Source organism: Vespula vulgaris, chromosome 13 (assembly GCF_905475345.1).
Source record: "Vespula vulgaris chromosome 13, iyVesVulg1.1, whole genome shotgun sequence".
Taxonomy (NCBI): Eukaryota; Metazoa; Arthropoda; class Insecta; order Hymenoptera; family Vespidae; genus Vespula; species Vespula vulgaris.
Window position 1 is genome coordinate 4,332,637 of NC_066598.1, and position 21,542 is coordinate 4,354,178.

The 21,542-nt window shown below is 27.1% G+C and overlaps 1 protein-coding gene and 1 long non-coding RNA gene across 3 annotated transcripts; one reads left to right on the top strand and one right to left on the bottom strand.

Moving 5' to 3' along the window:
• Nucleotides 1-4,211: 4,211 nt before the first annotated feature.
• Nucleotides 4,212-18,417, bottom strand: LOC127068286 (estradiol 17-beta-dehydrogenase 11-like). Of its 2 annotated transcripts, XM_051004236.1 has the most exons (8): nucleotides 8,125-8,263; nucleotides 6,981-7,355; nucleotides 6,424-6,548; nucleotides 5,736-5,846; nucleotides 4,830-4,991; nucleotides 4,649-4,731; nucleotides 4,466-4,582; nucleotides 4,212-4,373 (listed from the first exon to the last, which is right to left on the bottom strand). In XM_051004236.1, the coding sequence occupies exons 2-8, from the start codon at nucleotides 7,294-7,296 to the stop codon at nucleotides 4,283-4,285; spliced, it is 1,005 nt and encodes a 334-aa protein (XP_050860193.1). In that variant the 5' UTR covers nucleotides 7,297-7,355; nucleotides 8,125-8,263; the 3' UTR covers nucleotides 4,212-4,282. The 2 variants fall into 2 exon arrangements, with proteins under 2 accessions (XP_050860193.1, XP_050860194.1); XM_051004237.1 differs by lacking the exons at nucleotides 6,424-6,548; nucleotides 6,981-7,355; nucleotides 8,125-8,263 and adding exons at nucleotides 16,551-16,675; nucleotides 17,327-18,417.
• LOC127068289 (uncharacterized) lies at nucleotides 11,806-13,803 on the top strand. The gene is made up of 2 exons (XR_007782894.1): nucleotides 11,806-12,398; nucleotides 13,352-13,803. It is a non-coding gene; the product is annotated as an uncharacterized LOC127068289 (long non-coding RNA).
• Nucleotides 18,418-21,542: the final 3,125 nt, after the last annotated feature.

Sequence of the window (21,542 nt, forward strand, 5' to 3'; positions counted from 1 at the left end):
ATTATTGATGTTTTGCAAAATTATTCTTGATTTTCGTCTCGTCTTACTCTCTGTTGTTTATCAATGAATCTTCTACCTTTTCAGAAAATGGTAAAATATTCATGATCAACAATGAAATGCAATAATGATTAAATCCCATGGCTATATCCGATCATTTCATTTAGTTCTACTCTTTAAATTGTAAACGAATGAATAAACTACAAAAAACCAACTACAAAACTTATGAATGCATAAGTAATTCTTACAAAAAAATTGATTTTATCATTTCAAGATTAACAGAGATTTAAAATTGATTGGAACTCAAATTAGCTTCTTATTACGTTGGAGGAATATTATAGTTTTTTCAGCACTTCTTTAAGAATGAGAATCGGCAAAATCCTGAAACAAATATTTCTTACTATCATATTTCTTCAATAATTATTTCTATACCTAAAAACTATTCATACCTAGAGTATCCATCTACAGGTATGCTCGTACTGTGAATGAAGAAAGGACATATAAGGATATGTAGATATTATCAGATCAATATTACAACATTATTGCTTGCTTTCGAAAGTAAATTCCAAATAGACTGAATTTTTCAATCTGTTCATATTATATAGTCTAACGACTTGCTTAATGTCTTCTCACTTTGCCAAGTTTCACTCTAATCTTTTTATAAATGTCTTTACATTTGCGAAAATCATAAACGTAAACGTAGCAAATATCGTCAGTAGTTTTTATTAATTTCGTCGTTTCTTCGATACCGGAAAAGCAACAAATAAATACCATCATTTTTCTAATCCTTAAGTTTTGACGATTCACGGATTAAATTGTTAAATTAGGATAAAATTATATCCTAATTAAATTCAAATTTCTTCGTTCAAGGTCCTACATATAGATCATTTGACAAATGTGATTAAATATCTTTATGTGTTCGTTTTCGATATTTAGAGTGAAACGTAAAAAAGTCTATTATGACGTGAAGAATTATTTATTTGTTTTGTAGAAATTATTTATTAAGTATTCAAATACGAACTAATATTGCGTGCTGATTAATAAATCCTGCACATTATAGTCTTTTATTATGATTAATTATTATAATTATTGATAATTATCATCAGATGCATTTTCACTTCGAAAAAATAACTTGCGTGGAGGTAGGTGATGATCTAAGAACTTTTAAGAAATTACATCCATTCTATTCATAACATTGCAATTTTCAATAATGCTAATTATGTATTTGCAGTAATAAATATTGCTTCGCTTCGATAAATGATATCATTTACATAATGAAATTAACGATTGATATGTCTTTCTCCAAAGTTAAATTATAAGAAAAAAAAGACGGACGAATGTAAAACATCGATGTAATATTAATAACTCCCATCGTATAAAAAGGCACTTATCAATTCTATACAGAGACAGCGATATATCGACTGACGAACGAACCGAATGAGTTACACTTTATAATACGATGAAATCGAATGATATCTGGTTATGGGATTATTTATAGAGTGAAAAACTGGAAAATATATAAAAAATAATAAAAGTATATACTATATATATTACATATATTAAAATATATATAATAATATAAAATATATAATAATAATAAATATATACTATATATATATATATTATATATACATAAAAATATATACTATACATAAAAAGCTACGCTACATATAAAAAGGCTGGTATGATATCTGTTTGAGCAATTAATTCCAAATTTTTTAAATACACTCTCAGTGTATATTTGTCATTATATTATACACCAGAACTACTATGTGAATCAAAATATTTTTTATAATACAACTTCTTTAACCCATTTAAGAAATTGAAATGAATCATAAGCTGAATGTTTCTACTTTCCATCTGCACATGAGAGAGATAAGAGCATTAAGAGGGAGAGAGAGAGAGAGAGAGAGAGAGAGAGAGAGAGAGAAATAATAGTATAAGTTGCATGTATCGTTATCCATGTGAGTAAGAAAGAAAAAAAGACAAACTACAATATAATGACATATCGTGCAGCATATAAGCTACAAGTCCACCACTTCTTTAAAAATATCATGACAAAATATCAATGATTTTTAGTGAGAGATTTCAATTTAAATTTTGCATCATAAACAGTTACTATATTTAATCATATTTTTACACAAAAGAAAAACAATTTTAGAATTTCAAAGAATAATGACAAGATGACGAAAAACTATCACCATGCTATTTCAAAGATATAAGTTTCAAAATCAAATTGAAGGCTGTTGTTTTATTTTTTATTTATTTATCATAAACCATTTATACAATTTTTCGAGAGCAATAGAATGGAAAAAGGATGAAACGATATTTTTATTTAAATATGTTTTTTCTGGAATTTTTAAAATAATTTATAAATATTCGAAATCTCTCTCTCTCCTTTTATCTATCTATCTTAATAGACCCTTAAAATTTATCAATATAGAAATTAAATACAAGAGTGCCATCAGCATATAAAGTGAAAGAAAAAGTTAAATAAATAAGTTTAATAAAAAGTGCATAAACTATATTAAATTAAATTGACTAAACAAATGTCACTTTAATCGTACCTTTTTTTTATCTATTTAATTTGCAAAACATATATATCCATAAAATGAAAAATAAAAATTGATAATCATGTAAAATTAACTTTATAATATAAACTTTCGTGCTTTATTTCCTATATTTTAACTACGTCTAAAACATGAATTTCTTACAATATTTATGTAAAGCGATTGCAGATAGAAGTATTTTTAGAATTATACTCGTCATAGATTCCGATTTTCCATTTCAAAACCAGCAACTATTCTTTTTATAATATTTTTGCTATTAATAATCCTGTTTTTCTCTCTTTTTCTGTATTCCATATTTTCATATCTAAATATTTATAAATCAATAAATTATATATCCTGCAAGGTTATACAAAACTTACGAGTAATGCTTACATCACTCTTACATGATTACTGAATCTCTGCGTTTTCAAGATGTGTTGACGAAGAAAATATTCTACTACTTCTGTAAACATACTTCTTTATTATCTTTTTTCAGATCATGCCGTGATAATCTAGATAAGTTTCTATACACATATATGTATACATATATGCATAATTTAAAATTTTTAATATATTACTATCATTATACAATCACAAAAGTATTTTTGATATATGCATTTATTACAGACTATTATTCGTAAATAAAAATAAAGAATTCTTTTTTTACAATAAACAATATAATGTTAAGTATCAATAGAATGCAAGCAAATGAGATAGAACGATTCACACTCAGGAAGAGAAAGAGAGCGACTACGAGCGAGATCAAATAAGAGCAACTGAGTACGATAGAAATGTGATCGAAACGAAAAATTTGATGACTATTAATAAATAAGCTATGATTATGAAAGAGAAATTAGCAAACATGAAAAATAGTGCGCAGAAGTAAATTGTACGCTAGAGATCAAAGAAAAAACAAAGATCGTATCCTTATCGAATAAAAAACATTACGAAATATTTCATTTAAATTACTCTTGGAGGTCTAATTAAAAGTTATTTCTTCATCTTCTCATTATTCTGATTTGTAAATACTTATAACCTGTATTATTATAATAATATTAATAATGTTTTAATTGTAATAGTTACAATTGTAATAGTAACAATATAAAGTGGACTAATCCTACAGAGGAAACCAGAAATAAAAATATCACTAAGAGATTTATTCCGTTAAAATGTTCTCACATGATTCGATTTTCATTAAAAATTAATTGAATTAAGTTATTGTAATTGAACTTTTCTCAATTATTTATGTCTCTTTGCAAATATTAATGAACGTGTTATTTCATATCTAATAAATCTTAACTAATGTTAATCTTCATTATACATTAATATTAGTGATTAATATTAGTAAGAACGAAATAATACGGAAATTTGTTAGCTGCGATAATTTATTAATATATCGGTTTATGACATAAGTATGTTTACGCTTTTCTGTCGAATATGAAAAACAGCATAATCAACTGATGCAGAAAAAATATTAATTTTCTTTAAAAAAAAAAAAAACAGTTCAGTTGCATTTTTCTGATACACTCATGCAGAAAAGTGCATAATATTATTTGCATATTCTGATAACATTTAACTATGAACTTTTTTTCTATTTTCAACAGTTTAGACAGTATATACAGACAATACCAATAGTATGGGATAAACTATATATATTGAAGCATATTATGTAAAATGAAGTTTATTTGAATCTTCTCTTTTCTATCTCTAAATAAACGTTTAGTTGACTATTCACGTTACCCACAACTTTCTATTGGTTCAAATTCACTTGGATCGTGCTTAAATAACATTCGAAATACCCAAAAGAAGAAATAACGGGGCAATAGTCTGAAAATATTGTTATTAAATTGTAGAATATAAAAGTTAAAGAAAAGGATTAGAAATGTACAGGTAACGTTTTCTGGTAAAATCTGTCGTACCTTTTAAAAAATAATGGAAACTGCATGTAACTTGGCAACAAAACAAGCTCTGTGTTACACCGAAGAGAAGTTATAGTTCTCTCTGCAACTTCTTGCGGACTCAGAGTCGGCAAAATCCTGAAACGAATATTTATTATCATCATACATATATCTTCAGAAACTACAAGTACTCAATACCCATACCCAGAATATTTAGCTGCAGGAATGCCCGTACTGTGAATGAAAACTGGACATACTACTGTAGTACAAATGTTATATCCGTGGAACTAAATAAAACATTTAAAAAAAGAATAAATAAAAATATAGCACATCAATTGCTATTTGTAATTGCAAATGGAAATACTAAATTAAGTAAAATACATACGTCTAACTCCATTTGTAATGCTTCACTGAATCCAACAACTGCATACTTAGACGAACAATAATCTACGATTACTGGACAACCCATGAGACCACCTAAACTCGATATGTTCACAATATGACCTTTATTGCTCTTAATCATCGCAGGAAGGAATGCTTTCACTGTCTAAAAAAAAATTCTTTTAACACAGAAATCTAGAAATTTGGTAGGGATATATATTGTCGTAAGAAATTTTCAAATTTTATTACTATCATAGAGAAAAGATTTGTCACAGTTCGAACATACATATAGAAAGCTGAATATACCACAATGCCCTACTTAATCGATCTACCTAGTCAAAATTATTTTTCGTTCAATTTTGGTCACCATGACTCGTCAAATAAATTCGTCGATATAATAGAGTTGATCAGTTTAGCTGATTTCACATTCATTCTGTTAGTGTGATGATAGAACAATTACACTCAAGTGATTTGATTGAAAACCAGTTGATAATATTTCAATTTAACAACTTTCTTGAACTATAGAAAATGATAGATTATGATGGAAATGTATTCACGCAAAAAACGTGTAAAAGAAGGTATGTAACTTGCTTTAATTAATCATCTAGAGGATTCAACTTGGAGTACGACGTTATCCATACGAATATTTGTACTCACGGAAATACTTGTATATAAATTTTTTCATTCTACGAGTTCGAAGAAATTCAAACAGAAAAAAAAATATAAGTTGATCTAAGGGAAATAGTAGAACAGTTCACTTACCAATCACACAATCATTACATTATCCTATACAGTACACTCACGAATCACGTTACTGATTCGGAATTGTAAACTACTACAGCATTCGAATGAATTTTTATTAATAAGCAACAAAATCAAATGAGAATACTAAATAAATTCATTTACTTACCCACATTTGACTCATGATATTTACTTCCATTACACGACTAAGAAGATCATCCGAAGTCTTCCAGAAAATCCCAATATTTATCACTCCTGCATTATTAATCAAGATATTTATCTACAAATTATAAAAGAACATCAATATAAATATGCTATTTTCTGTATATGGTTATGTATATGGTATGTATATGATAGCACAGCGACTATGTATAGGTATGTATATGATAGCACAGCGTTAAATAATTATTATCTAACAACTCATATGTGTGATACTTGACCGCGAAACATCTCAGCTCATGAGATTAATATCGAACAGCACAAATTAAAAATTTTCGTACAATTTTAATAAAGAAAGTGTAATATCTAGCAAGCTCATATTTATTCGCACAAATAACACTAAATATCAGCAAAGTATATTATAGATTATAGTAAGAAGCATCTATATTCCTTATTTACTATCCACTTGTTTACTAACCACGCAAGGACAATGGTATAAAAATAATTTCTCCATTATAGACTTGTTATTTACTATCTCTTTCTAAGCAAGTATCTCGTTATATAATCTCGTTATATCTATCGATTTCAAAAAATGAAAATAGCCAGCAGCGCTTTAAACAAAAGTTCCAGTCAAGTTCAACAGTATTTCTCACTATGTTCATTGAAAAACACTTAACAATGTTTAAATGTCATCTCACCTGACCAACTTCCGCTTGAACTAGTTTTGCCGTTTTATAAATATCCTCGCGATTACGAACATCGCAAATGTATCCGTAACAAGTACCACCCACAGCTTTTATTAATTTCAATGTTTCGTCGATACCTGAAAAATAGCAAAAGAAAACTATTAGAAAGAAATTAGAAGTAACTGCATATAATAGAAATAAGATGAAAACTTGATTTCTTCACTTTCACTGAATCTTCTACCAAAATACAAAAGTCAAATAAAAATATCTTAACTTGAAACGAAAGCGTTTTCATATCAATATTTATACGACTTCTTTTCATTCTTACAGTGATGAGAATGTGGTTTTTAAGTTTAACAATTCAATTATATACAAACGGTACTGAAGTATCATACAATACAGATATTTACATACCAACATTTGTTTCGTAGTTTGTCATTAATTTCTTTATAATTATCTTGTATATCTTATATAAGAGTCGTTATAATTGATTTCTTTATATATTCCGTATATAATTTTGAATTAACGGAAAATTGGAAAAGTTATTTAAAATAATAAAATCAACTGACCTTTTTGATCGATATCCCAAATAACAACAATGGCATTATGCTTTACTAAGCTAAGAGCTAATGCTCTTCCAAGACCTCCGGCACCACCAGTAACGAGAGCTATTTCGCCAGAAATGTTCTTCATTTGATATTTCATCGGAATGAATAATTTCACAATACTTTTGACAATTCCAATAAGCCCGAATATAATAAATTCGAGAACATTTCGAACGTTCCACATGTTTATATTAATTTTCACTGTTATTTTAATTTGTCTTGCGGTGCGATAATTGTTACAAAATATTCTGCATTCTATAATCAGGAGGGGTTCATTCATGTGATCAATTATAACTTATTCCTTTGTTATGTTCTATTTGTTGTTTCCATCCTACATTACTATTATTATTATTATTATTATTATTATTATTATTATTATTATTATTATTATTATTATTATTATTATTGTTGTTGTTATTATTGTTATTATTGTTATTGTTATTATTGTTATTGTTATTATTATTGTCATTATTAATATTTTTAATATATCACAACTACTATTACTGTTAATACTATTATTGTTACTATCATTATTAATATTATTATATTGCTACTATTAGAGCAGTTATTACCACGACTACTATAACCATTATTAGTACCACTATTATTATTATTACGTTACTATTATAATTATTATTATTACTATCTTCATTATTGTTATTATTATCATAATATTTATTAACAATTATTTTATTATTATTAATATTCTTATCGTAATAATTGACTTGCATTTATATTTTACGTAAGATCAAATTCTCTTATCAATTTCTTTCTTCCACGAACGTTTCCTATATCCACTTTATAGAATATCACGAGAGATATATTTTTACGATCAACTTAAGAATCTACTCTCTATTTAAAATTTATTCTGTACTTAAATATGTTCTTTTCAAATTATCATATACCAACTCATAAAAAAAAATAGTTTATTTATTGTATTCGGAAACGAACTCATATTGCATTATGATTAATCCTAAACTCGACAGGTAGTCTTCAGACCATCAGATCTAATCTTTCTACATTGCGTACCCGTTAAGAATTTATTTACTAACTAAAATTAATACCAACGTGTACAGAGAGAAATATTCCAAATAATCATATAACTTACATGAAAAGATCAACAATCAATAGATTCTCTTCCTGGATAAAAGAAATAAAAGAAAAATTGTAAATAAATAACGGCTCTACACTTCTTCTCTTCACAGTCGGCGACAAACTGAATGCTGATTGAGGTCTGCACATATGACACGATATCATCTGATGCATAGTAAGGTACTTATACAGTGAAAAATCCAAAAAAAATTAATTTTAATAATCTACAATATCTTCTATCGATTAACTTTTAATTTCTTGTATACATCTTCGATGTCAATAAGGTAAGATGGACTTAATATGAATAATTAACGTAATAAAAAGAGATAGAAAAAGAGTGACTCGAGTACATACAAGCTGAATATTTTTTTCTCGTTTTTTTTTTTCTCGTCAAATGAGATAAATAAAGACAGGAAGAGAGACGGACAGAGAAAGGGAGAGAGAAAAAAAGATAAAAGTATAAGGTGCACGTTATCGATCTTCTACTGCGCAAAAAAAAAAGAGATATAGTATAATATGACGATAAATCGAGCAGATTATAAGTTATAAGTGCAATACTACTTGAAAAAGATTGTGAGAGAATATCAATGATTTTTAGTGAAAATTTTAATTTAAATTTATGTCGTGATCAATTGCTGTCTTGAATCATATTTCTGCACAAAAAATTCAATTCAAAGATTTCAAATAGTCACAAAAGGCAATAACAAGATTAGAAACAACTATTGATATCCTATTTCAAAATGAATATTTCAATCAAATTGAAACATAACTACTTTTTTCTTATTTTAATTATTATAACTCAAATGTTTTGTTTCTAGAAAATGACTCGATGGAAATAGAATAGTAATAATTCATATAAAAATATTTTATTTAAAAAATTATATTTATAATAAATCTTTTTATAAAAAATGAATTATTTTCGACGATTTTAATGTAACTTATAACTGTTCGAAATTTCTCCTTCCCTTTCTCTTTCTCCTTCTCTATCTCTTTCTATCTTTAAATTTTGCTCATACAGTAATTAATAATAACACAAGGAGCGACAATTGAAAAATTAAATTGAACTGAATTAAGTAATATGAAGATTTTTGACAACATAGTGATTATTGTCTATGACTTATTTTTAAAAAGTGAAGAATACGTATACGATTCAAATAAATACGAAATACGATATACGGTTTAATCACCATATATCGCTTATGTTCTTACTCAAGCATTCTTGACAAAAGGTAGGAAACTATTATATATAGATAAGAGTTCCAATCTGCGTTATAATTTAGGTAAGTGGTACACGAGACAGGCTGTTGAAACTTCAGTTATAAGTAAATATATTATAATGGATCGATAGAAATTAAAAAAAGAGTTACAAAGGTAGTAAAGAAAGAGGATAAGAAAAAACATGTATAAATTAAATAATTTTTTTGGGGACAGACAGATATTTTTAAGAGATTATGCAAGAATTTTTTCTTTGCTTTATTTCATTCCTTATATCCGTATGTTTATGCATATTAATATAAATTTATTTTAGGTAGACTATTACATTGCGTTCTAAGTGATATATCAAAATTTTTACATATATATAAATTTTTCAAAAAATTTAATACAAAGTTAAATTAATTAGAAAATGTATATATGATCTTATATATGATCTTTCAATAACTTATTTGGTTAAAAAAGAAAATACAAAAATCAAATAGGAGGATATAATAATTTTTTACAATCACTAATGCAAGAAATAATTTGTTCCGTTTGATAAGAAGCAAAAATGAAAAAGAAAAGAAAATCAGATAATCATTTGGCTTGTGACACTATTTAAACCATATTACAAATATATATACATATACACACAGCATCTCTACACACATATGAGTTTCCAAGTTGTCATATGTATCCGTACATGTATTATATATTTACAAATATATATTTATCTATCCGAAAGAAGAAACAAAAGGAGGAAAAATAAAAATATGTTGATAACGTTCGTAACCATAAACAAATTCGTTTCAGACAACGTTGATCAATATTAACGGTTCATACCAGGATAAAAGTATACAATGCAAAGTTTTAACAGGTTTATATCTAGACATATAACAATATTTGATTTTTTCTAATTTTTTATTATTATTTTTTGAGGTGAATGTTCTTAGGGGCAGTTAGTGCACGTTAGCCATGGAATTAAAACGAAAAGTGAAAAATGAGAAATTGTTGAATACAGTTAGTATGCTCGATTTCATAACTCGACGCTTATCTATGAATTGACGTTTGAAAAGAGGAAGGAGAATAATACCGGTTAGCATTGCTCCTTATTCAGTTCAAGCTGTTCAATTATTAAAATGCTTTAACCATTTTTGTTTTATTTTTAATTATCATTCAAACTTTCGTTTTAATCTCTACTATGGCATGACGGTTTATTTCGCAATATCTCAATATCGTGATTTTTAGAATTGTTTTGCTCACCAAAAATTTTGACTGATTTAATTTTTTTTATATCGTTTCCGAGTTACGTAAGTATGTAAAACTTACTTAGGAACCTGTTATTTCATTTGCTTAATGTGTGTGTACGTGTGTGTGTATGGGTAAAGGAATAGGAAACTTCGTCATTACTACACGTGCAAGAAGCTTGAGACTTGTCATAAGACAGATAATGTAGTTATTAATGCAGTGATATATATAACTGGCTTCAAAGTAAAAAATTAGAAAAAATTAATGAAAATTGTAGTTGCACTTATTCATAAACAAAGAACGCAAAATAAATATAGGAAGTGTATCCAATTAATGTGATTATTATTTAAGTAGAAAGAGATTTTTCTGAAGAACTTTTGCAAGTTATTTTTTCTGTTTTATTTTATTTTTTTCTTTATATTTATATAACTATTTATATTACAGTAGTCTTATGAAAACAAATATATCAAGCTGTCAATGATTCTAGACAAAAAAGTATAATTATGTAAACTATACGATTTTTTAATAATTTGTTCCAGTATAATAAATATATTATAAATATGATGGAGATTAGTTTCTGTTAACTCCGCATTTTATTCTTAATATTTTTCTCTCCATTCATCCTAAGGAAGGATTTTGGGAAATTGTTTACATTACAAAGCAGTGATTATTTCATTTTTTATGGATTCAAGAACAAGTTTTTTTTTTATATCTCTACTGTGCATAATACGTTTGGACTTTGACCTCAGGTAAAAATCTATCTCTGTATTTCTTTTATACATATATATACTAGACAGGAATATGAACAGTATCTAAATCTATGGCAATAAATTAACGAAAACAGTGTAACAAAATAATATCAATTAAAAAGGAGGAAATTAAAAAGAGTGATTTCTTACGCCAACAGACTGATGGTTTGTGAGATCTTTTTTTTATTTCATTCATAGTTTTTTTATATGTGTTTATCTATGCATATTAAAATGACATTAAGAAAATAATTATATTGCATCCATAGTGATATACCAAAATTCCTATATATATATATATATATATATATATATATATATATATATATATATATAGGAATATATATATATAAATTTATAAATACATATATTTAGCTATCCTATACTAGATATATAAAAGAAAAAGATAAATATATTGAGATATAATTCGTAAAAAATTATTGATTTTCGTAAGAGCTGAAGAATATAATGAGAAGTGTTAGAATTACGACGTGTAACGTGTATAGAAATGTAACATATCAATTATAACATGTTGTAATATAATTTCATATCTGTAAGTATAATGTTATTTCATACTTTTTTAATTTTTTATTATTTTTTCAAGAGAAGATTCTTAACGGCCGGTAGTGTGAATTGAATGTAAGGTAAAACAAAATTTGTAATGTATAAAGAAATCGTACTCTTCAGTGTAGTGAGTACGTATAGTTTCATAATTCCATCTCTTACGTCCTTTAGCTATAGGATAACATTCGAGAAGAGGGGATACAGATAATTCCACATTAGCCTCTCTTCTCATTATCATAATTCTGTCGAACGAGATAAACACATTCCCACTCATTCATTCTCTATTCATCTCTGCAGTAATAAGGCGATTCTCTTCGCAATACTATGCAACATTGCGCATTATTTACACTGCAATACGGTGTGTTCTGCTTATTATTCTCGCTATTAAAAAGAAGTTTTAATAAAATTTATTTAACGACTAAATAACGTGATTATTAGATTTTGCTTATTTACGAAGTGTTCAGCTATTTGATTTTATTCCTTCTTCTTATAAAAAGTGCTAACCGGTTTGATTTGATGAACCTGATACCTTCCAAATGTAAGTCATTGACACAGCTCAAGAACCTGTTTCCTTGCTTGCTATATATATATATATGTATGTATGTATGTATGTATGTAATTATATATGAAGCTATACGTCGTGCCATCTATTAGTGTATATGTCAATGCCTTTAAATTTTAAACGTGAGAAATATAGAAGATGAATGGTTCCTTTCGGAAATCAGAAATATTTTATACGACGTTGTGCAGACACTTCTTTTGTTTTATTTTATTCACTCTTTATGTCCAAATTCTTACATATATTAAAATAGATTAATCATAGAAGGACAATTGCATTACGATTTATACCGAAATTCCTATATATATATATTTTTTTTTTCCAAAAATTTGATGTATATAGAGTTAGATTAATTGGAATTGATATATATGATCTTTCAATAATTTGTTTCGATACAAAAAAAGAATATAAATTGAATAGGGGGTTGTAAGAGTTTTTTCATAATGAACGATACTTATTAATAATAATTAAATCGTTCCGTTTGATAAAAAGCAAAAACGAAAAAGAACTTTGCTGGTAATATTTTATTTGAATCACGTATATGCATATATGCAAAAGCGCACCCTATGTCTGCAAACGTATACATTTCCATATACATATATAAATATACATATATACATAAATAAAAAATATATATATAGAAACATATTGAAATTCATTTAGATGTCTCTATTTCTTATTCACACGCAGAAAAGTAATCAGTTTTTCTGAAATAAGCTACTAGTAAAATATGAAATTGTGGTAGTATCTATTCTTTACATATATACATATACATATATAGATATATAATTTATTATTTTTAATATATTACTATCATTATAAAATCATAAAATTATTTTTAATATATGCATTTATAACAGACAATTATATATGAATAAAAATAAAGAATCTTTTTGTCATAATACGCAATATAATATTATGTGCCAATACAGATTGGTAAGTGAGACAGAATTATTCCGAGTGGAGAGTACAAGGAGAGCGACTACGAGCGAAATCAAATAGGAACAATTAAGTACGATAGAAATGTGATCGAAATGAAAAATGTGATGACTATTGATAAGTATGATTATGAAAGAGAAATTAGCAAACATGAAAAGTAGTGCGCAGAAGAAAATTGCACGGTAGACGTCAAAGAAAAAACAAAGATCGTATCCTCGTCGAATAAAAAACATCACGAAATATTTCATTTAAATTACTTCTGGATGTCTAGTTAAATGTTACTTCTTCATCTTCTCATTATTCTGATTCTTAAATACTTATAACCTGTATTATTATAATAATATTAACAATAGTTGTAAATGTAAATGTAAAACTAAAATTGTAATAGTAAAGTGGACTAATCCTACAGAGGAAACCAAAAATAAAAATATCATTAAGAGATTTATTCCGTAGATTGATGATTTTTATTAAAACTTAGTTGAATTAAATTATCATAACTGAACTTTTCTCAATTACTTAGATCTCTCTTCAAATATTAATGGATATATTATTCCAAGTCTAAGAAATTCTTATTATTGTTCATCTTAAACATACATTAATATTACTAATTAATATTAATAGTTGCTTTATATTTATCGAAATAATATAGAAAATTATTAGCTGCGATAATTTATTAATGTATTAGTTTATGACGTAAATATGTATATTCAAATATATTTACGAAAATAAAAAAACTGCATCAATCGATGCAATAAAAATATTCATTTTTATTACAAAATATAGTTAATTGTGATAATATTTAATTGTGATCTATGATAATTTTTTCTATTCTCAACAGTTTAGCATATACAAGCAGTACCATTTGCATAAAACAAGCTGTATATATTGAAGCATACTATGTAAAATCAAATATATTTGGATATTTCCCTTACTTTCTCTAAGTATGCATTTAGTTAATTATTGACGTTTTCCTGGACTCTATTGGTTCAAATTCAGTTGGATCGTGCTTAAATACCGAACGTAATATCCTGAAGAAGAAATAACGGGGCAATATTCTGAAAATATATTTGGACTTGTTATTAAATTGTAGAATATAAAAGTTTAAGAAAAGAATTAGAAATGTACAGGTAACGTTTTCTGGTAAAATCTGTCTTACCTTTTAAGAAATAATACAAACTGCATGTAATTTGGCAACAAGACAAGCTCCGTGTTACACCGAAGAGAAGTTATAGTTCTCTCTGCAACTTCTTGCGGACTCAGAGTCGAAAAAATTCTGAAACGAATATTTATTATCATTATACATATTTATTCGAAATCTAATTTCACGGCTACCAAATATTCATACCCAGAGTATTTAGTTGTAGATATGCTCGTATTGTGAATGAAAATCGGACATACTACTGTAGTTTTAATGTCATGTCCGTGGAACTAAATAAAACGTTAAGAAAAAAAGAAGAAGAAGAAACAAGATATAGCTCCTCGATCGCTCTTTCTAGAAGCAAATGAAGATAATAAATTAAGTAAAATACATACGTCTAATTCCATTTGTAATGCTTCACTGAATCCAATAGTTGCATATTTAGACGTACAATAATCCACGACTGTCGGAAATCCGATGAGACCGGCTATACTCGCTATGTTCACAATATGACCTTTGTTGCTTTCTATCATCTCTGGAAGGAATGCTTTCACTGTCTGAAAAAAATTTTATTATCACAAAAATCTAGGAATATTATAGGAATATATATTATTCTAAGGAATTTTCATATTTCATTACTATCTTGGCGAGAAAGTTAGTTACGAATCGATTATATACATATAAATAGCTGACCATCTTATAGTAGAGTACTAGTTAATTAAATTTATTTTTCATTGATTATTGGATACTTAGATTCTGCAAATGAATTCGTCGATATAATAGATGTAATCAGTGAAGTTGATTTTACATTAGTTCTCTTAGAACGATGATAAAGCAATTACAGTCAAGTGATTTGATTGAAAATCAGTAGAATGTCAACAATATTTCAACTTATCATCTCTTTCGAAACTATGGAAAGTGATAGACTATAATGGAAATGGATTCACAAAAAACGGATAAAACTAAGTATGTAACTTGCTTTAATTATCCGTCTATAGGATTCATTTTGAAGTACAACGTAATCCATATGAACATACGTACTCAGGCATATATAAATACAAGGAATATGTATTATAGGTAATTGTATATACATTTTTTCTTTCTATAAGTTCAAAGGACTTTAAAAAATAAAAATAGGTCAATCTAAAGAAAACAGCACTTTACAACCATACAATCATTACAGTGTCCTATACAGTATATTCACGAATCAGATTATTAATTCGAAACTATAATCTGTCCCAGTAATCTTCGAATTGTATTTTTGTTAATAATCAAAATCAAACAGTAATACTAAATGAGTTCATTTACAATTGAATGTATATGGAATATATTATAGTTTTACTTACCCAAAATTGACTCAAGATATTTACTTCCATTACATGACTAAGAAGATTATCTGGAGTCTTCCAGAAAATCCCAATATTTATCACTCCTGCATTATTAATCAGGATATTTACCTACAAATTAAAAAAGGATATGAATACAAATATATTACTCTATATATATGATAGCACAGTGTTAAATAACTATTATCTCGCAAGCTATGAAGCAGACAAGGCTTCATGGCTGAAGAGATTGATATCGAACCGCACGAATTAAAAAGATCAGAAAATATCGCGAAATTTTTCAAATAACGAATTGAGATACCGTAATAGAAATAAAAGAATAACAAACTATATGGCCAATTGCCAGAAATTTTCGATGTATTTTAGTAAAGAAAGTATAATATCTAGCAAGCTCGTAATTATTCGCACGAATAACATTAAATATCACCAAAGTATAGATTATAGTAACAAGCATCTACATTCCTTATTTACTACTATCCTCGCAAGGACAATGATATAAAAAAACTTCTCCGACATTACATTGTTATTTACTATTTCTTTGTAAGCAAGTTCCTCATTATATACGACAACACATACGCTTCGAAACCTATCGATTTCAAAAAAAGAAAATAGGCAGCAACGCTCTAAACAAAAGTTTCAGTCGAGATCAATAGTATTTCTTACTGTGTTCATTGAAAAACACTTAATAATGTTTAAATGTACTCTCACCTGACCAACTTCCGCTTGAACTAGTTTAGCCGTTTTATAAATATCCTCGCGATTACGAACATCGCAAATATATCCGTAACAAGTACCACCCGCAGCTTTTATTAATTTCACCGTTTCGTCGATACCTGAAAAATAGCAAAAAAAAAAGTCAATTATTTATCGAAGCATCTTTGAGTTTTGATAATTTACGGATTAAAGATAACTCTTGTATGCTTATTCCAATCGTTTATTATTTTCAAACTTCCATGTTTTCGGTTTAATTATTAATTTTCGCAATTGTTCTTAACTACCCGACTCGACCAAACTAACGAATAAATTTTGTACATCCGTTGTTTGATAAACAATATTAAATATATCTAGGCATTTTTATTCGATATCTTGTCATTGAAAAGTGTAAACACGATTAGAAAGAAATTAGAAGTAACTACGTATAATAGAAATAAAATGAAAACTTGATTTCTTCGCTTTCACTTCAGAATTTTCTACCAAAATACAAAAGTCAGATAAAAATATGTATAACTTGTAACGAAAGCGTTTTTGTATCAACATTTATATGACTTTTTTCATCCTTATAGTGATCAGAATATGATCCTAAAGCTTAATGATTTATAATCGTATATATAAACAGAACTGAAATATCATACAATGCATCGAAATGTATACAGATTTTAAATACCAACGTTTGTTTCATAGTTTGTCTTAAATTTCTCTTCCGTATATAATTTTGAATTAAAAGAAATTTGTAAAAATAACTTATGATAACCAAGTCAACTGACCTTTTTGATTGATATCCCAAATGACAACAATCGCACCATGATTAACTAAATTAAGAGCCAATGCTCTTCCAAGACCTCCAGCAGCACCAGTGACGAGAGCAATCTCGCCAGAAATGTTCTTCATTTGATTTTTCAACGGGATAAATAATTTCACAATACTTTTGATAATTTCAATAATCCCAAACATAATTAATTGAAGCATAGATTGAATGTTTATATTCATTTTTTCTGTTATTTTAATGTCCCTTACTGTATCTCTTACCCTGTATTTAGTAATCATAAGCATTTTATTCATGAGATCAATTATTAAATATAATTTACTTTATTTACTCCTCGTTAATGTTGTTGTTGTTGTTGTTATTATTATCATTATTATTATTATTATTATTATTATTATTATTATTATTATCATTATTTTCATTATCATTCTTTTTATCATGTTATCAATATCATCATTATCACTGTTATACAATTATATTTTGAGCAAGGCCAAGATTCCATATCTACAACTCTCTTCCACGAAAGTATCTCATATAGCATCCTTCTTACTCTCGAACAATGTTTTATAATGAATTTATATATTTGTGAATAAATGAATAATCGATAATTATTTTAATAATAGTAATCAATCATTATTATTCATCATTATTATTATAATCGATAATTATTAATGAATTAGTACAAAAATGCGTTTTAAAGAAGTATCTCATGTGTAATTAGAATGTGAGCTAAGAATTTATAACTAATTAAATACCCGTTGTTGTTTATGCACTAATTATCTAAAGATAATATCAAGGTATAGAAAAAAAAATATTCCAATGAATAATGTGACTTACGTAAGGAAATTAACAATCGACAGCTCCTCTTCTAAAATACAAGAAATAAAACAAAACAAATAAATAAATAACAGCAAGAAATCGTCAGCGTGATCAAAAATTCTTCTGTTTAAAAAGCGATTCCTTTTCTTCTCCCTATGATCCTCAACACACTTAATGCCAAGCGAAATGTATACCGTATGCTTTTATAAGAAAATTACACCATACAATACGTGGTGGGGATACATACATAGTAAAAAACCGGAAAAAGGTTCTTATCATCAATGGCTAATATATAATATTTATTTGATCAGTTTATTAAAAATTTTGTGGTATATTCCTTCGGTGAATGTTTGGCCTTACATCACGTACCAGTTCTGGTACGTGATGTAATTTCATAATTGAAAATCTTTTTTAAAATGAAACTTCTACAGTCAGTGTAAATTGACGACAATGTGAAGCAGAAGTAATAGAAGTGTAAGAGAGATAGAAGAGAGAGAACAATAATAAGAGAGTCATATTAAAGAGATAGAAGGAGAAAGAATGAGGTAAAACATAAATTAAATGTTTTTGTTTTCCGTCTGCACATGCGATAGATAAGTACAATAAGAGAAACAGAGAGAAAGAGAAAGAGAGATAAAAGTATAAGTTGCACATTGTTGTTCTTCTTGTGTGTAAGAAAGAGAAAGAGGTAAAATGCAATATAGCGGCAGGTCGTATACATTATATCATATAACATATCCAGCACTTCTTGAAACAAATTTTGAGAAAATATCAATGATTTTTACTGAAGATTTTAATTTTAATTTACATCGTGAACCATCATTACTTTTAATCACATTTCTGCGCGAAAAATTCAAATCAAAAATTTCAAACAATCTCAAAAAGTGATAATAAAATCAAAAACAACTATTGACGTCCTATTTCAAAAATACACCGTCTGTCAAAAAAGTTTCGAAACTGGAGTAATAAAAAATAGAAAAACGTTAACATTATGGTTTCAATGATTCAGGTATTCTATATAGACTTAATTGATAGCTCAAGCTTCAAAGATCCGAATAATCTTCTTATTGACGTTCGATTAATTATCGCAACCGGTTTATATCGATTTATATCGTATCCTGTTTATCCTGCGCGATAAAAAGGTATAATTGAATGTGTATTCATAAGTAGATCACGTTTCTCATAAAGAAAGCTAAAAAATGGATCACGAGTGAGAAATTTTTTAGATCGAGGATCTTTACGCTACCTTGTATATAGTGTGTCTTTCTCAAGATATGTAATTAGGAAATAAATGATCAGATTGATCGAGTATTATCAAGTGACTTAGAATGCGTTTTGATAGTGTTCAAGAATTGGATTATATCTGCATAAAAGACTCTTTACATTTTTTGCACTTCGTGCATCGTTTTTAAATGCTATTCCACGAAGTAGACTTGGTTAATTATAACGATCTTAGACTACTTAAATCTTAGACTACGCGGCATAAACGGTGCAAACAAATAAAGCTACAATAGTTAACGCAGATTCGTCTTTTAGGCACGATTTTAGGTAATTTAATCATGTTGGAAGTAATCATCATCATAATCTATCATCATGGAATAATGTTATATCATTTACTTTATGTGGTAATAGAAATTATGAGACTGAGAATTAGAAAAATACGTCAACCATTGCTTAGATAGTAATCTTTCCTTTCTCAGATGCATATTAAATTCAAGTTGGTACTAAATGTTAATAACGAAAATGTGACTTATTCATCAAGATAAGGCAATTAAGTAAACTTATGACATTCTTCACACTAACCACTAAACCATTAAAGAAAGAACTCAGCTACTCCCCGAAATTTCGATATGAACAAGTCGAAAACAAGGCTGCGTATGTTCCTTCTCAGTTGGTAAAAAAGAATGAAATAATAATTTATTCTATATAAAATCGATAAACAGAAATATTTATTCTCGCTCAACCATTAAGCCAAACCACCAGAAAAAAGAACAAAAAGAAACAAGAAAAAAGAGAAAAAGAAGATAGTTGTGTTACATGCAAGCATTTCCTTTCGCGTTTATGAACAATATCTGGATGTGGACATTGATATTGGCAATTCGAAAGGTAAGTTAGCATTTTTATTGATTATAAATCTTAAAATCAATAAAAATTTATCTACATTTCATAAAGCAATGTATGTAAAGAAACAATTTTTACAATCTTTTACTATATTTTTACAATATTTATTGTAATTAACTATAAAAATTTGTTACGATGGTATACATTCCTCCCAAATTCCGCGATTCTTGTGATGATAAATTTTTTTTTTCAATCAGTAAAAGTATTCCGTTCTACGAAGAATAACAAAACAACAAATCTTTCTAGATATGTCCGTCATTTGGTATTTCCTTCATTTGAAATAAATAATTTCACGATAATGAATTTTAATGATCCCATGTATAAATACAGAAAGTATTTATATAAATCTTTTCGAAAAGTCTAACCAGCAATTTTTACTATACTTTCTATGAGTTCAAAGAACTTGAATTAGGAAAAAGAAAGAACTGTCAATCTAAGGAAAATCGTAAAACAATTCACTTCGTAACCATAAAATTATTACAATGTCCCATACAATACATTTTCGTATCACGTTATTTAATCGAAACTATAATCTGCCGTAGTATTTAAATTGCATGTTTATTAATGAACAACAAAGTCAAACAGTAATACTAAATGAATTTATTTACAATTGAATGTAAAAGTATAATATATTATAGTTTTACTTACCCAAAATTGATGATGCTGACTTCCATTACATAAATAAGTAAATCATTCGGACATTTCCAAAAAAATTCCTATATTTATCACTCCTACATTATTAATCAAAGTATTTACCTACAAATTAGAGAAGAACATAAATATAACTATACTACTATCTATATATGATAGCACAGCGTTAAATATCATGGCAGACGAGATTGATATTGAACAGCACGAATGAAAAAAATCAGAAAATATCGCGAAATATTTTAAGTAACGCACTGGGATACCATGATAAAAATAAAAGGATAACAGATTGTGGCCATTTGCCGGAAATTTTCGAATAATTTTAATAAAGAAAGTTTAAATATCTGGAATGTTCGTATTTATTCGCACAAATAACATTAAAAATTACCAAAATGTAGATGAAAGCAACGAGCATCTACATTCCTTATTTGCGATATATGCAACGACGTACAAAAGATAGCTCGCGTACTGTTAAAAAGTGATCCAAGACCTTTTAAAAATTATATCATTCCGAATGGTGATGTTGCAATTTTTGCAATATTTAGTTAAATGTAACATCAATGTAAATGAGAAATCTTTCGATGATCAATATATTTACTTACGTTAAAAAATCAACGATTGATCGAACC

What these genes read in the sequence shown, in the direction of transcription:
- LOC127068286 (XM_051004236.1), bottom strand. Translation starts at nt 7,296, where the DNA reads ATGAATGAACCCCTCCTGATTATAGAATGCAGAATATTTTGTAACAAT. An exon ending in CCTGCAGCTAAATATTCTGG is followed by an intron (nt 4,583 to 4,648) that starts GTATGGGTATTG and finishes TATTCGTTTCAG; the next exon opens with GATTTTGCCGACTCTGAGTC. An exon ending in TTTCCATTATTTTTTAAAAG is followed by an intron (nt 4,374 to 4,465) that starts GTACGACAGATT and finishes CAATATTTTCAG; the next exon opens with ACTATTGCCCCGTTATTTCT.